At 37.4% G+C, this 17,570-nt stretch overlaps 1 protein-coding gene across 2 annotated transcripts in view; it reads left to right on the top strand.

Annotated features, from left to right (window-relative positions):
• The window catches only part of gstcd (glutathione S-transferase, C-terminal domain containing), a 45,884-nt gene that overhangs the window by 16,885 nt on the left and 11,429 nt on the right, over window positions 1-17,570 (top strand). For both annotated transcript variants that reach the window (XR_011311667.1, XM_069715384.1), the window contains exons 5-7: window positions 12,001-12,116; window positions 12,460-12,504; window positions 12,983-13,111. Coding sequence is in view for 1 of the 2 variants with exons in the window: in XM_069715384.1 (XP_069571485.1) it covers window positions 12,001-12,116; window positions 12,460-12,504; window positions 12,983-13,111 (290 nt within the window). In the remaining variant the exon portion in view is untranslated. The remainder of the gene's footprint in view (window positions 1-12,000; window positions 12,117-12,459; window positions 12,505-12,982; window positions 13,112-17,570) is intronic.

Below are 17,570 nucleotides of genomic sequence, written 5' to 3' on the forward strand. Positions count from 1 at the left end.
AGCTTTGTTACTCCCAATTAGAGGGATAATTGGCACTTTATTTCTACAATTCAAGTTCAAACACATCCAGACTCCCTGGAGGGTTACCACAGAGTTTCACTATTTGCCGCGATGTTTGAGGTGGGCCCATTTAAATGCAGAGCCACTGGCTGCCTCCATGATGAGCTCCTTGCAAATGTCACATCATGAATATGCATTTGTCTCCTCAGTTTTGTTTTGTTCAATAATCTCTGCTGAGGCATTGCGGTGTGGGTATGGAGCAGGAAGACAATTTGCCTAACCCTCAGCCAGCATTCAGTGAGGTTTGGATTACAGAGTATTTCTTGCGCCGTTTCACGACACTCGTAATTAATTACTGATTCATGTTTTCAGCTGGGAGCACAATGTAAAAGCAAATCTTTCCTCTGCAGGCCTTTCCTTTGGAGCACAGTTTGGCGCGTCTTATCGGTTAAACTCATGTTTGGATCATATCTTATGACATTTGAAGGCTACAACAAATTGAATGAAATAACTTCCTCACCTGGAAAAGTTTCTTTCTTTTTTTAGTTGCAGATCCTTTTTTTTTTGGTACAGATATGGCATGATTATGTAATTACTTTTTTAACTAATAGATCTGTAAAATATATTTAGAACCCTTTGTTTATATAAATGCTGTTCTCAAATGTTCAGAGGTTTTGATTGAATTGACGACCGTAAAATAATCCCAGCCAGAGTTAATCCAAGTTGCATTTAATATATATTGTCCGTTAAGGTTATTATTGTTCTAGCTCTAGCTTTTTTAGTTGAAAAGATGTTGTAATATTGGGGCTATTGTCATGATATCCATCCACTCTTATGTGGTTCTTTTTTAGTACATTTTAAATTAACACTTTTGAATTGTCAAAATGAGAATGTCATTATTATTAAAAGTAGCAAATGTGTGAATTGTTTTGTGTCCTTAAAAAAAATCTTAGTTGGCAACAAACTCGTTATTTTCACAAATTTCCTTCAAAATGTTGGATGACAGTATGAAGCGATATTTCCCAGCAGAAAAATGCAAATGAGGGGGGACAGATGCTGATCTGCCCTTGTTCTCATTCTAAGAAACATGTGTAAAGCAAAGCGTGTAGTGGGAAATAAATGAAAGTTGCTTCCCTAATAGATGACTAATATGTTCCACAACACTCTTGAACCAGTTCAGTTACGCAAATTAGCAGTTTATATCAGTAGCTTGATACCTCATTCATTAATGTGGTACGCATCAGTCAATTTCAGTCATTCTTTTTGAGAGTTGTCACTTTGTTTTTTTCTGTCCATAACTACCACAATTTGAGTTTGTAAACATTACTTTGACAGAAAGACATTTAAAAAAATGTATTCCCACAAACTCTGACAACAGAATTAAAGCCTTTTCCATTCCCATCACTATGTGTGACACATTTGCATTTTTCTTCCCATAACTAAACAAAGAGGCCCATCATTTTTGTATTTGTTCTGTATCAGGTGACCTGTAATAATGTGTCATATTTTGTTTTAGTGTGTACCGTGAGATGTGCTTCTAATACAGGAGGATCCTTCCCTAGTGCCCACATCTAATTTGACTCAAAGCAGGGTTGTGTATGGACTTTGGCATGTACTGTATGTCTCCGTTGTCTGTGTTCGACGTGTCTGTGTTTTTGTTAATGGTGTTTTCCCTTGTGTTTTTTACACCCTCATGGTGTCTGCTTACACTGCTATAGGTGTCAGCTTGAGTGTGTTTTGTCTGTTTCTGCGGCTGCAGCTCATTTCATAAAAAACATAAACCACAGAGGTTGCAGGAGCCATCATACCATCACCTACTTGATAATTATAGTCTTTTAGATAAATGTGCATATGTGGCTGTTAAAATTTGGACAGTGAATCATATCCCCAGAGTTACTCAAGTGTATCCTGTTGTCAAAATGTAATCATTGTATCATGTTGAGTCAGTTGGGGTTATATGTTGAGAAAATTTGGCCAAGCTTAATACTAGGGTGTATGATGTGATTTTTTTTTTATTTTTTTTTTTTTTTTTAGTATGCAGGTGGCTCAGTAACACACAATAATGGCTCATTTAAATTCTGCTCTAATTATCCAAAGGGCATGTGTAGTGTTTGCGGCCAATCTGCAATCCCTTGATTCTTGTCCCACTTCAGCAGCACAAACAACGTCCCTAATCTCAAAGATGCAGTGGATGGGGGGAGGGGTGAATAGTTGATTAATAATTGAAAAATTCAGAGAGAATTTCAAATAGTTTTCTACTTGAAATGCCCATGCTTAGTAGAGTTGAGTCTAATTGAGATGTATTCGGGTGGAAAAAAGGCAATAGAAAGTCAGGTTATTTTGAAGGGATAATCATCCGCAATCTGTCAAAAAGTAGTATTTGTTGTTCAAACTTTCCTCTCAAGCTCTAGGAATCTTCTGCGATGACAACATAAGCTTACAGAGTTGAAGGGAGAGTCCCTTTATTTCTCTCTATAGAGGGGCCCCCGGCTTTGACAACCCAACATTTGCTGTAAGAAAAGCAAGAGGAGTAGGGAGACCAGCTGGCTGGAGTTTATACTTGACTTAGCACAGCAAGGCTAGGGCTAAAAGCCATACGGGCTTGAAGATTTTACAAAGGTGGCAGGCCAAAAGACGTCGACACGGCCCTGCACAGATGCCAGCATTGTGCGCATCCTCCCCGACTTTGACAGCTCTGGCAGAGAGCAGAGAGTGTGCACTGAATAAAAACAAACTACTTAGTTTAAAGGAGGAATTGTGGGGGAAGGAGATTTTAAGGGATACATAACTGGAGGAACAGGTGGATTTATACACTACAATTTTCATATATTTTTCTTGCATTCAAATTTATTACAAGTATTCATTTTTATAGTTTTTTATAGAGCTGAAGCAAAATGGTAGATCATAACAGTTACTCCACATTTTGCCAGTTTATTTAAAGCAATACATTTGTGAGAAATACAACATTAACAATTCTTATTCTAATTTGGATCAGAATGTCGTAGATGCAGTATGGCCAGGCACCCAAACGTTTGTTAATGTTTTGCCATTTCCGTTTCTTACATTATAGCAATGGTCTTCTTGGCTAAGATGCTTCACAATGCCGTGATGAAGCTGGTATAGTTTATCCTGATTGATATGTCTGTTTTTTTTAGCACAGGAAATTTAAATTATTGGAATATACTCAATATGAATATGATATATGTAAATTGGAATTAGTGCTTTCATCTTTCTTCCAGTTGATCAGTAGGGAAACTGGTTACATGTGACTTTCTTTGTGATGCAGTAATGCATCCTGGGACAGGACAGATTGATTGATATTAAAGTGTGAAAACTATCTCAAGCACAAAACCTGAGCAAAATCTTATGTTTCCCGTGTGGACATGGTTTACCGACATGTGAGCTTGTGGGTAGCCTCAGGTCATCTGTTCCTGAGCTGAGCTGTGCATGTGCTGGTCAGGATCACAGGAGTTTAGTCATTTGAATCTTCTCTGAAAAAGCACAACAATGTTTTTCTCTGCCCTTGGCAACAACTTCACTGACAGGGTGGATCGATTCCAAACTGCCCAAGTTTTAAAGCAGAGGAGTGTAGTGTTGTTTTGCCCTGTCCACTTCAAATAGTGCAGAGAACAGTACGCAGGAGACAGACTGCAAGTCAACGTTTACTCTACACACTGAATGGCAGCCAAAAGGAGAGAGATTGCTTTGCATGAATGTGCCAATATCGAAATGTAGCGAGATTATTATCATGGCCAAAATATAAAATATGATTGTATAAATATTGAAATAAGACATAAATGTCTTGGATGTGTTGGTTAGCTTATTATGGTTCCCTTTGGTCACCCTTTTCAAATAAATTATAATAAATAGTATTTTCCTTCCCAGAATATCAATATTGTTTCAACAAATTGTCTTTGATGGGGGAAAAAAAGCTACATTGCTGTAATACGTGTGAAATACAATCAGCTGAAACGAGGTAAGGAAAGCTTACTTCAACCTCAACTTCTTTAATGTCAATCCACCATATGACATACAGACATCCAAACATTAAAGTCTTTATGTTACAATTCATACCATAGCAGCTCATGGGTAACACTTTATTTGACTTCACTTTATTTATCAAACAGCTGTTTTTTAATGAAATTTTAAAGAAAGATGTATGGATTAGATTTACACTTATGGCAAATCTTTCAACTTTTATTAGTTGATGAGTTTGATAGTTGTCGGACGATTGAATAGGTGGTTATCATCAAACTCCTATCCCAAAAATATGGGATATATACGGGCCTGTTAAGCCTTCTGGTAGGTTCAGGAGGCCATTATCAGCGGCAGGTGTAGCAGACCTCCTTCAACACAGTTGAACTAACAAACACGTGTTCAACGTTCTGACACAGTTTGGTCAGATTTAAGTGCCAAGACGACTTGGTTAATTTTGGTAAAAATTCTACGTTACTTAAAATTTTTACCCATTTAACCTATGTAAGTAAAGTTGCGTAAAGTTTTTAAGTAATGTAACATTTTTACTATGCCCAATTTGACTGTTATCAGTCTATTGAATAGGCAATTATAATCACACATCTGTCCCATAAGGGCTGGCTCTCTACCAGAGCTACTTGGCAAACTGAGAGTCATAGGCTAGAAAGAAAAGACATGTACGACCTCTTTCCTAGATGAAAGTCGTGTTTGATCCATCCAATCAACCCCGACCTGCTGCTTTTTGTGGTCTTTGTTGCTATTTATACTACATCACCTCAGTTCCTCCCCTGCTTCCGTCATAATTACGATGGCCTCTGGGAGGCCCACTTATTGTTACCGACTAGCCTTTGCAGTTTGCCATGTAGGTCTAATAGTCGTCTACCTGCCCATATCTTTGGAACAGATTATAACAGACTGTTCAATAGTTTGATAACAGTCAAATTGGGTGAATACATTGACTAAGCATTTTAGCTGTGCCAACAGAAATTCAGATTTCTATTGTGATAATGGATGTCAGCGTGTCTAGCATGTGTTGATTTGATGCTTTGAACCTGTGTACAAAAAAAGTCAGTAATTGGCTATATTTGGAGGAGCCAAACTGACATCTCAGTTTGGTTGTATGCTCATTTTGAAACAAAACAGTGCAGACAAATTGGGTAGGTGCCGTGACATGAGAGGAACCATGGGAGTTTGATAATTATGCCGACTTCTCGCTTTCAGCTACGTCTGGTCATGTCTCAGACATTCCAAAGCTGCTGAATGATGCACAGTAAGAAGGCTTTTTCCTCCTGCGTTTGTCTTCATTATTGTTCATTTTTCTTGTCATCACAGTCTTAAACAAATACATTGAAAACTTTCCGTGACTACATGCTGTTAAAGCAAACATTTCTTTCCTGACAGCTTGACAACAATGAAAGCATTCAGTGTTGTCAATGTTTTTTCTATTTTAAGGCAACTCAAAAATATTATATTTAATTACTTCTCCCTCTCACTCTAAAGGATAAGCTGGTAAAACTAATGGTATGCTATGGCATTGCACTTACACTACCAGGAAAGCTGTGTGTATGTTGATGAATCTTCTGTCATTAATTACCAACGTTATGCAAAACGTTCCTTGTTCATTAGTTCATAGATTTCCATAATGATGAACATATGGTCAAATGCAAATTTTTCTACACCAGTGCACATGTTGTTCATGCCAACAAACTTTCAAAATTTTAATTATGGGAAAGTTGTTGGTAGTAGTGCATGCCAAGGTAAAACTAAAGCCATGCCAGCTAAATATTGTGCCCGTTTACAGAAAGATGGGTCACTGCCAGAACCTTGTCACGTTAGAAATATGTCAAAAGTGCCTTTAACTCTGTGGAACTTCGATCAATCATTTTGTGTCCTTATACAGAAATTTTTTACCAAACAAGGACACATGCACCTCTGAATCTGTGTTTTAAGAAATGGTTCCCATTTCTTATTGTGCTTTCCCTTCCAGTCTCCCTCTGATGTTTTTTTTCACATCTCACTGAGCAGCAACTACAAGTGCTCTTGTCAGCAAACAGCACTAAAATCATAGAACAAGTTAACAAAGACGTAGCTTGTGCTGTAAGGGAGGCCTGCTCCGTGTTAGTTGTTGAGAAAATGTTGTGTTCTGGCAGGCTATAGTAGATGTGTAACTATCTTTGTGGAATTAGAGTTGTAATTAAACAAATTGAACAAACCTTTTAGAATGTTTCCATTTGTTGCAATTGGGTAGCTGTATTGAGCTCTGCTTAGTCTGACCATCATAAAGTGATGATCGAGTCATTTGTAAACTTTTTTAACAAGTACATACAGGATATATTTCAAATGCTGTTACACAGTAAATGCAAAGAAAGTTTAAAGGACAACTAATCAGAAGGTCAGAATTTTAAAAAGTGATTTAAAAAAAAAAAAAAATTTGTCATTCTTTTAACCTTGTATGGCACAATCTTTAATCTTGTAGACATTTATTTAATTCTTTGTAATCCATTTTACTTTTGCTACTGCGCTCCAAGCAGTTTGTTTTTTAGGTGGTTGGGAGTGCTTTTTATTAGGGTTGGTCAGTTTACTCCTGAGTGCAATTCACAGCACTTAAGAGAGCAGCAATTTGCACTCTTCCAGTCCCTTATAAATATATAGGTTGCTGTCTCACAGCAGGTGTAATAGGAGACATTAGCCAGCCTTTTGTTGCTGCATGGCATATTCACATAGTCGGAGCAGGTAGGCCTCAGTCAATGTATGAATTTCATATTTCATTCAGCTGGTAGACCAACACTAAGCTGCTGCAAGTGTTAACTGGTTAGGTTTGTACTTTATTGTTTAATGTTTTCAGTGTTCTTTAGTTTTTATTCTTTCCAAGAGCTCCCACAAGATCCTTTCAGCTGGTTTTATGACACACACGACATTGTTCTAAGTGGCAGCCAAGACAAGAAAACAATGTTATTGTGAGGAGGACTTCGGCAGCCAGCCTTGTCTTGTCAACTCGAGCAGAATCCAGGCATTCATGATGTGATTCTGATCGCCTGGATTCTGATCAAGTACGGATCTGATGATAATCGAACTGCACTTTCCTCTTTCTGATTTAGTTTCCCATACACTTGCGCAGTGTGTCCTTATGGTGATTATTTCACTAATACTGACACAAACATGTATGGAGCTGAATACTGAAGTTTACTCTTCAATCTTACTTCTCATGCAAAATATGCATCTTTTATCTTGATCAGAGTCTCTCCTCTATATACTGACCTGTGCTTTTCTGTATTTGTTTTCATTAGGCTGTGCTGTGAGTTGTGAAAAAATACAGTAAATGAATATGATTTAATCAAAAAAATTATTTAGCTTGCCTTCTCCTGGAATTATCGAACATCACATCCAAGGATAAACCAGTGTCCATTTGTTTTATTAACTATATGTACCGTCAAATCTATTACTTATTTTAGAAATATAAGATCGCAATTGACAATCAAAATCAAATAAAGTATTACATTTTTTGAAGTGTCCTTTACTGAAACTAAAAAAGTGAATATTTACATTCATTATTAAGAGCAAATTAACAAACCAAACATACATTTATTACTGACATAAAATACAACAAAAGTTGCATTCAAACCCTCATATACTCATATGTTCTTCAAATCAGTCCATTTTAGAAACACAAAGTGTTTGGAAGACTGTCCTTTATGGCTCGCCATCTTTTATCATGTCGTCCTGTGACAGCATATTTCTTGGCTGTTAATGGATGAGTCTGTCTGGGACATTTCTCTGGTTGACACGTCTGGAGACGCTTTCTGCTCGTAAGGAATTCATTTTCTCTGTGGCAATAAAAGACCTAGTGCAAGCCAGCAGATAACTTCTCTACTTTCAAGACTGAGCTACTCCAATGTACGCACTTTAACGTATGAAAAGTTTCTAGCCTAATGCTATTCAGGCTACAAATCATCTATATTACAGCACCCTTTAAAAGTAACAGGCACTGTCTGTAACACGAGAGATGGTGCTTTTACCGTTCAGAGAAGGCATGCACTGTTCTGAATACATAAATAGGTTGTCTTCAAATATAATATAAATCAGACTCTCCTGTAATTTATTTATTGGCCGGTATGCCAATAGAGTTAGCAATAATTTCACCAAGCAAACACGAGATCCAAACACTTCAATCCAAAATATTGAAGCCAGAATTTAAATAATCTAAAGGTAAATCTCAAAGCAGCCCTTCTCATGTTTGCTTTTTATACCAGCATGTCCTCTCAGAGGTGGTAGCTGTTGGATCTTGCAGAGCACAAACAGAGGTCCCCTGTGCCACAGCACTGTGTTTACATTCTAATCTGTGTGATGGACCTGCTTGATAAGGCCGTGGGCAGTTCTGCAGCATCAGGGTAAAAAGGACGAGATCGGGGCTCGCTGCCAGCAACAGCAGTGGTATAGGTATCTTTTAGCAGTAAAGGACACACGGGTGAATGGATCCTCAGTCTCCCCCGATGATACCGCCACTCCATGCTTTCTCCTCTCTTAGCTTTGAGAGATGGTAAAGCAGAGATGACCTGCTGCAAAAAAAGAAAACTTGTTTCCCTGTTACCAAGACTCTTCCTGGCTCTGTCATCTCTCGCTTTGTGCCATGAGTTATCCAGGTGGGATGGTGTCCGTGCACTTGTTCATAAACTCCACCAACATAGTTCTGCTTTCAGCTCACAACAGCCTGTGGAAGGAGGTTAAACACAAAAGCCTTTCGGAAGCAAACACCTGAGCCCCATCATATTCCAACCAAAGGAAAATGTCAGACCAATATCCAAAGAGGTCAAGGAAACATTATCTGGAACTAAGAAGTAATTACATTTTCGACTCAACACTTGAATTGCGGTTGGCCTGTATGCCTGACAGGCAGTTTCTGTCATATTGTGATTTCTGTAGCTGTTTTTATTTTCTAAATAAAGTGTCTTGAAGACAGCAGATTTAATTGGGATGCATGAGAAAAAAGTGTTGGAAAAAAAACCCCACTGTATAATGGCCTACTGTGCTCATTGTGAACTACATGGTCTGTGATTTTTTTGTTTCTTTGTTGTAATTTATTATACATTCATTCAGGCACATGGATTATTCTGTGATTCATACTATTTGTAGAAACCGCATCATAGCTTACCCTGGCATCATATTGTCATGTAAACATTTTGTTTAATGAGCAGTGAGACCATCCTTCCATCAGAATGCCTTACCTCAAGCCTTGCATTGATAAATATGCTACTTTCTTTAATATTAGTAGTTAGTGTTATATAAAGACAGTGCAGCTCCACTCCACCCCCTTAGAGATTCATTGTATCCTGTTCATCTAAATGTTTCATGTCTCAAACACATTTGAGGAGACATTCAAATCTTCTTCATGTGTTTCGCCTGCATAACTTTAATACAGCACCTGCAATCTAGTTGTCATAACCACACTCTGTTCCTAACCTTAACCCAAAAGGTTTTTGATGCCTACCTTTAACCTTGTCATAACTATATTGTCTTTGTTGAGGTTTTTGGAATAACAGATGAAAAGGATGACACTTGCCATTCAAAAACCTCATCACTGAACATAATCCAGGGTTTCACGGAATTGTCCAGAATCCACATTCAGTCTGTGAACTGCAATTTAGAGCTGAGATCCTATGAAACACATGCCGGCGAAGGTGTATTTTATCTGGGTGACCCTCTTAGCAAATAAGCAGTTTTGGATCATTACCTTGTGGCCTCATTACTTGTGCACACCGCTAGTAAAGAAAGGGACAGCGTGAAAGGATGTATATAGTCACATCAAAGTGAGAGGTGAAAGAAGCAAGTTCAATCAATGTGACTCATCTTTTAATGGTTGAAAAATATGTGGTGGAAGGCTAAATTCCAGTATTTGCATATTTTATCAAATCTATCAAGATAGAGATCTCCATTGGAATGTTAGAGATCTCTCTATCTTGGGGTTTGATACAGTAAAAAACATTTGACTGCTACTCATTGATACTCGGCAATATTTTCTGCAATGGCACAAGTGTTAATTAAGTGTTAAATTTTTCAAAGGCCACTCAGTTTATCCATACTTAGTTGCATCAAGGCAAAACGAAAGGACTGAATGAGGTTGCAGCGGGAAAGGGACATTTTCTTTGGGGATTGTTGTTGTCTGTTATTGTGCTAAAGGTAGCACTATAACCATTTGTATCTTTAATTAAGATATTGATTTTCCCCTTCCCTACCAATACCGAAGCATTTTTTTTAAATAAGGACAAAATAAATACATTTCCCTTTCCCCCTCTAGGTGTCTGCTTTGTCTGCTATATCTTGCATTGTTACTAGTTTTCCTGAAACCAAATTAAAACAATGAAATTGAAAGTAAAGGGAAAGCTTGACTGGCAGGTATTTAGCTCTTGTGCTGCTTATGCTGACCTCTAATTCTGTGATGACCTTTCCTTAAACTCCATCTTGTTTGAGCAAAAAAAATGCTAAAAGTCAATCATACACACGCAATGACAAAAAAAAAAAAAAAAAAAATAAATAAATCAATCCATACAGTTTTATTTTGTAATAACTGGCATAACTAACCTTAGTTTCTTATTTCGCTGCACTCTGACCATGTAAGGCATTAACTTTGAGAAACTGCCTGATAGATATTTGGAACTTACCTAACATCTTTTTTGTGGCTCCACACACGGTTGCCTTTGAAGGATGTCTATGCCCATTGGAATGTAATGACTGGAAACAATCCTCAGAGCGTGGCCAGACCCATATATTCTCACAGGGAATTTATGTCTGGTAATAGCAGGCTAGCAATTTCCTGGAGGGACTGGTAATAATATATACGTCATTGTTGTGTTTGAAGCTTGTGTCCAAGTGGTCTAATAATCAGTTGTAACCTGAAACTGCTATCACTTTAAAAGTTTCAGTCCTAAAGGGTTAATCTTTGCTTTTTTTTTTTCTGATTGCTTATTCCATTTCACTATACATAGATTCCCCTCTCTATTGCTGCCCTGCTGAATTTTAATTTGCAATAAAAATCTAAATGCGTTCAAAGGCATCAAAAGGCCTCAATGCCGAGGCTCTCTGGAGTCATGGATACATTGAAATGTTTACACCCATGTGAATTACTCATCCAAATGAAGAGCAGAGTCTAGTCAATACCCGACTTCTGTTTCTCTGTATTTAAATTAATCCTCAACGACAACTGGGAACAGCCAGTGCGGGAGGCTGAATAATGCCATTGTGAAATTTCCTGTTTGTGTCAGAATGAGAATCTCCTCTGCCATCCCTCCTCACCTGTTGTCATACACAAGACACAATGTGAGCAGGAAAGTATAGGAATAATATTATTCTGATATTTCAGTTGTCTGAATGTGAGGGAGTGACTCAGGGGTACATGATGAAACTCTCATCACTCTAGATTTATGGACCAGAGATGGCTTCTGCACAGCGCGTCAATGGCTCACTGCCGATGTGGTGCACTAGAAGTCGGAGGAAGCAGGAAACTGAAATATGCTCTGAGTTAATGGAGTATTTAGAGCTCACACAGCAGCTAAAAGTTCTGCCACAAATAAAGAGACACTTGATTTTAGCTTGAAGGCCCGCTTTTTACAATGTTAAAATATTGTTTGCACTCCCCAGTTGGGAATTGGCCAGAAATATGTTGATGAGAGAGTGGAGGCGTTTTCATCTGTGTGCTATAACCATTATCTGAAATGGCTGGTTGTAAATCATATTTTGAACAGTTGGAGGAACGTCTGTTTGCTCACTCACAGCAATGAAAAGGAAGACATCAGAGTCATGAAAGTTTGATTTGGACTCCACTGGAACAATTCTGTTCTGTAAAATTATAGTATTATTATTGTAATAAGTTAAGTTACCAAATAGCTTTATTTCATAGCTTTCTTCTGTAGCAGTTTCTATTGTTTCCCTTAATTGAGTTTTCAGATGAATTGGCCCTACAAACCTGTTGGTTTCCAGTACTTCCTCAAATGTAATGAGAATTTGTGCTTTTTTTTTCTTCTTTCTTTGCAGGGAAAATGTCAAATATCCGTGCAGTCAGGAAGATGCAACAGCTGAATAACTTGGTTGCCATGGTTACAGAGCTAGCCAGGCCAGGATACACCATTGTGGATTTCTGCAGTGGCACGGTACTTGTGTTCTACCATCAGTCCAGCAATGCATGTGCATTTATCACCATATTAGACTGCTGCTCCATTAGCGACCAGCGAAAAGGAACGAGTCCTTGTATTCTCTCCTATTTCCTCCCCTCTTTAAATGCTTTCTTTTGTTGACCAGTGCACAAACGCAGGCTGATAATTGCACTCATGAAAATGCACACTCAGAAGAGTTTAGCACTGCATGCCTGAAGGGTCGGCACTCAGTCAGAAAGGGCAGCACTAGTCATAACTCAATTGATATCCTCTTTGATGTGTGCTGTGTTCTGTTGTGCATTTTCATTTTCTTTCTGTTTTTCTCCCTGCCATCTCACAGGGCCATGTGGGGATTGTCCTGGCTCACATGCTTCCAGATTGCCAGGTAACGTGTGTTTGGAGATATGTGCTTGTGGTTAAAAAATACTTTTTAAGATTTCTCTTTGGAGTCTGGTTACCTTTCACTGGCATTAGGGGTTGTTTGACATTCTACTGGCTAAATTAGATCATTCAGTAATGATAAGAGGATAATGTTAATCATTATCTGAGTCCATATGCTCCTACTGTGTTGTTACAAACTGTTGTGATATACTGAAGAACTTGCCATGTTGTATTTACAAATATATTAGTTGGCCTCTTATAATTTCATGTTACTATAAATCCATTTAAAATCTATGTTTATTGTTAAGTTATAAAGGTTTTGTTGATTTAAAAAAAAAAAAAAATTATACATTCACTCTGTTTTAAACATGGCTATATTGTAGACAAACAATTTATTGCTCATTCTAGAGCTTTTGAAAAAGTAACAATCACCTACTTTATAGTTATGTGATATTTTTTAGTTTTTTCTGTCTTTATTCAAGGTCATCCTCATAGAGAACAAGGAAGAATCCTTGGTCAGAGCTCAGAGTCGCATTGCTGAGCTCGGTCTGAAAAACATTGGCTTCATTCAAGCCAATTTGGATTACTTCACTGGACCGTTTCACATTGGGGTGAGTATTGACAGGAATACGTATGTTTTTGGACCATTTGGTCTCCATTTGTTGTCAGGTAATCCCTGGATCTGCAGACAGTATGGAAACCATTTCAGGTGATTTAACCACTGTAAAATTGACCAATTTGTGAAGAATAGAAACTGAAAATATTGCAAGCAAATGCAATGTAAAATTTGGTTGTGATGACTACGATAAAACCTAAGCCATTGGGGAATTTACAATAATTAGATTATTAGGATTAGTCACAATATTATCTGTACTGATCTATAATTGCATGCTACTTTTAACACCGTTAGAAAGCAGTCCCAATGGCCTTTATTCACTTCAGTTTGTTTCAGTGTAATTTGAATTGTAAAATGTAATCATAATATAATTTCCACACTATATTTTATACTGAATTGTTTTTTGTTTTCCTCTTACACAATAGCTTTCTGAGATAATGATGAAAAAATAGGGAAGATATAATTAGCAATACAATTTTACTCTAAAGCTTAGGAGGTAAAACTTATTCTCCATAAAAATACTGAGAATCAGACAATGTGTTGTCTTACTAATTATCCCGTTGAGCTATATTGCAAAGAAAATTTGTTTTTATTAACAATGCCATGACATGAAATTATTCTACACAAATAAATATCGTGGCCATCACCAGAATAATTTTCCAGTCTATTATTATTTGTTGACACTAGTGAGATGTTTGGAAGCACTCGTGTCAAAACAGTTGCCATCGTTTGGTTGTTTTCTTAAGAAATGACCTTTTTTTTTTTAACATTGAGGCACAACATGAGATTTGAACTGGAAAATAAAATGTTAATGAAGATGACTAATTATATTTTCTGGTGATGGATCTGAGACCTAAACACCTTTGATTATCACTGCATAAGCAATATGCAATGTCCTTCTGTGCCACAGTCACAAGTTCCCTGCAAGGTGTTTGAGTGTTGTATCGTTAGTCTTAAAATATTAATATATAACAGAAGAATGCAGCCCAAAATTACACAGAGAGGCATGTCACTCCCCCATCTTTTTACAGAAGCTGCAAATGCCAACATGTAATTATTTTTGTCAGTGCAACTAAGATGGCTTTTCATTCCCTGATGTGGAGCTTTTAATCAGAACCCTTTTAGCACCCTGCACTGTCAAACTGTCATTGTTCCCGCTCTATATTGAAAATCCAAAAGGTAGTTTTACCCAGAAAATTAAAGACAAGGGTAATATCAGGGTTAAGGAATGTCTGCATTGAAGAATATTAATGGTTTATTTTTCTTCGTTTGTTCTTGTTTATTGTAGAAATCTTCTATGCTTTTGGTTTGCTTCATACTCTTATTAAAGTCTTAGAAGTCATCTCTGGAAAGGGAAGTGTGATCTTTGGAAAGGGTTTGTGATGAAAGGGAACATGGTTTCCAGCCATTTCAAGTTGTATTCAGGAAGGTTCACTTGCAGGGTCACCTTTTTGCTTCTTAAGTCTCCACTCACTTTTTACACCAATACGTCTGCCGACATTGCAGTTCTGCCTGTTTGTGTTTGTTAAGCTCCAACTTACTGAACGTGTTGAATTCTGCAGAGCTATCTGCAACAACAGAATAAATATTTGACTGGCTTTCAAACTCTATGCTTTATGGGGCTTAAACAAACTAAAATTCAGCACTAAGTAGAACTCTCCAACAAGGTTGAAACCCTTAAGGGTCTGGTTTAAAACACTCACCTCCATCTACAGACCTCTTGACTTTTTACACTGGTAATTACTATCAATTTAGAGCAAATACTGTATGTCCTTAAGTGTTGACATCCAGTAGATTTTTGAATCTGACTTTGTCACCCGAACAAAACAAAAACAGGGATTTAAAAATGATTTTCTTCATACCTTTTGTAGACTCTGTGAATTCCTGTTTCCACACAGGCAAAACTTTTACTTTCCTGTAGAATCTTTACTATCATCGCTTTTGGTCAGTGTTGTTATTCATGTGTCTCAGGCCAGTGTCTTCACCCAAATATATTCCTGTTGTGTGTCATAGCCCACTTTCAGACAAGCCAGCTGCTCTAGTAGCCTCAGTTTAACTTTCTCTGGGACCAATAGGAATATATCTATATAAAGAATTATATATGTACCTGCTGTAATTAGAAGCAGCTTTTGTTCCAGCATCATCCTCCACTGAGACCCGCTCCACTTGGCAAGAAACAAACAGCACAGATTATTCTTCTCTCCAACATGTGGGTGTTTTTTGTGTAGCCTAGCCTGAAAGTTTACATACACACACACACACACACACACACACACACACACACACACACACACACACACACACACACACACACACACACACACACACACACACACACACACACACACACACACACACACACACACACACACACACATACACACTTGCACACACGCACAAACACACACAAGTTCTTTTCACGTGTAACATGGATTTACAATACATTTATGTAAGAAATGGGTGCTTAATTTTGCCCTTTTCTGCACTGCTTGAGATTCATACTGTGGCTAAGCTTCCGCCTGCATAACACAGATAGTTCTACCTGAAGGAGCCACCCATCACACTGATTTTAATCTTGATATGTATAATAAATGTAGCCATTTTTAGTCCTGTTCATTAAGTCAGGCTAATTAAATTGAGGTGTTCCTAATCTTAGTCAGTGTCTGCTCTTCCTGGCTGAACTTGCATACCCCAGGTGTCAGCCTTGTATCAGAACCAGCCTATGCATGCAGTGTTTTTAGCCTTTATCCTCTCCCCTGTTGGATAACATCCAGCCAACACACTTCAGGGGCAGGAAAGTTTGCATAGCTTGAAGTTGATTTGGATTTTATTGGATCCATGTCCATTATTGATTCTGCTTAAGGGTCTGATTGTTTGCAATCGATTCTTTCAGTTGACTTCTTTATGTTTGTGCGAATACAAAATTTAGTTGGAGGAATTACCTGAAGCCTTATGTAAAAATTGGTATTGATTAAGTCCCAGATGGCTTCATCAGGTCTAATTCCAAAAGTAATGTCATCCAAGGACATGTGTGTGTTTTTTTTAAGACTTTAAGATTGAGTATGTTTATCTCCCGTGAAAGGCATCATTGCATCAACAGCAAAACAACTCTTTGATTTTATGTAATCACATTTTGTCTGGTTTTTTTTTGTCTGGTCCAAACAAATATGCATTCATATTTTTGTATATGCGTATACAAACAAAAATGTAGACGCAGAAATTATAAATACAAAACAATTGTTGTGGTTCTGTTTACAGATTGTTGATGACATTCATGTTTTTTTTCTTTCATTGTCAGGTGATATTAAATATCATAAAACAAAATCAGTGCAACATTTATAGGAAAGCCACCAAAGGTTTTTCCAAACTGTGGCACACACTTTTGAAGCTCGCAAGACAATTTTACAGAAGGGTATGATGCTGATTAAGTATTATTGAGCTCTGTTACAGGAGCTTGTTCTTTCTCAGCCCCTGAAAGAACAGTAGTTTAATATCATTATTTGACAAAGGGTGAATAATGAAGCCTCATTATTTCTGTGATGTAATTATTGAGAGAAAGATACAGACGGAAACAGTTTTTCCACTCCTGAAAAAGAGTGATTAATATAGGTGGCCCTGTGGTTGTCGCATTTTCATTCATGATTATACTTCTAGTCTGTTTGTGCAGAGGTAATACTCAGCAGAATATGTATTACAGTAGAACGATGAGATTTTAGAGTTTTAAAAGCCGTGCACACATTTCATCATTCATTTTTAATTAGTAACACAGACAACATATTGGGCACTTCTTTTTCAATACTTCTTAAAATGGACAGAGATATTCTTTAGAAATTTATAAGGCAGAGATTTTTCAAAACTTGGAAATGCATAATTGGGTATCAAAACATATAATGTTTTTTTTATTTTAGTTGTGTGCATTTCTTTTGGTTGACTGGCTTTGTGTTTGTGTTAAATCAAGGCTAAAGGTTATGAAATGTAATTAGGATTTAGCACAGCATGACTAATGTACAACATTAAGTAGCTGGGGGAGAGTGATGGTGTGACTACGTTAATTATTTTTGCTTTAGATGTGGTGGATGCAACATCATGCGGCCTTTGATAGGAACCCCTCCTCCTAATCAGCCGTCTGAAACATGCTGTAGAAAAAGTATAAAGCTTTTCCCTGATGACAAAAATAAATGCAAGATTAAGTGTCAAATAGATGCAAGGCCATGGACGTAATTGATGTTAATTCCCCAATTTTCAGTTTCTGGTTATTCTTTCATCTGCACAGCTTCGTTTGATGAATTTATGTTTAAATCAATGCAATGCAGAGGAATAAATAATGTTTTTTCTAATAAGCGTTTATTCAGAGACCAAACACGTCATGGTACCACACAGAGCTTTCCAAACATATTTCCAAGTACCGACTGTGAAATCGCACAACTCTTCCAGGGAGAGTTTAGGCACCTCTA

This window comes from Brachyistius frenatus, unplaced genomic scaffold, assembly GCF_029030835.1.
Source record: "Brachyistius frenatus isolate BFR_SWC_R1_liver_20210118 unplaced genomic scaffold, ASM2903083v1 Contig_142, whole genome shotgun sequence".
Taxonomy (NCBI): domain Eukaryota; kingdom Metazoa; phylum Chordata; class Actinopteri; family Embiotocidae; genus Brachyistius; species Brachyistius frenatus.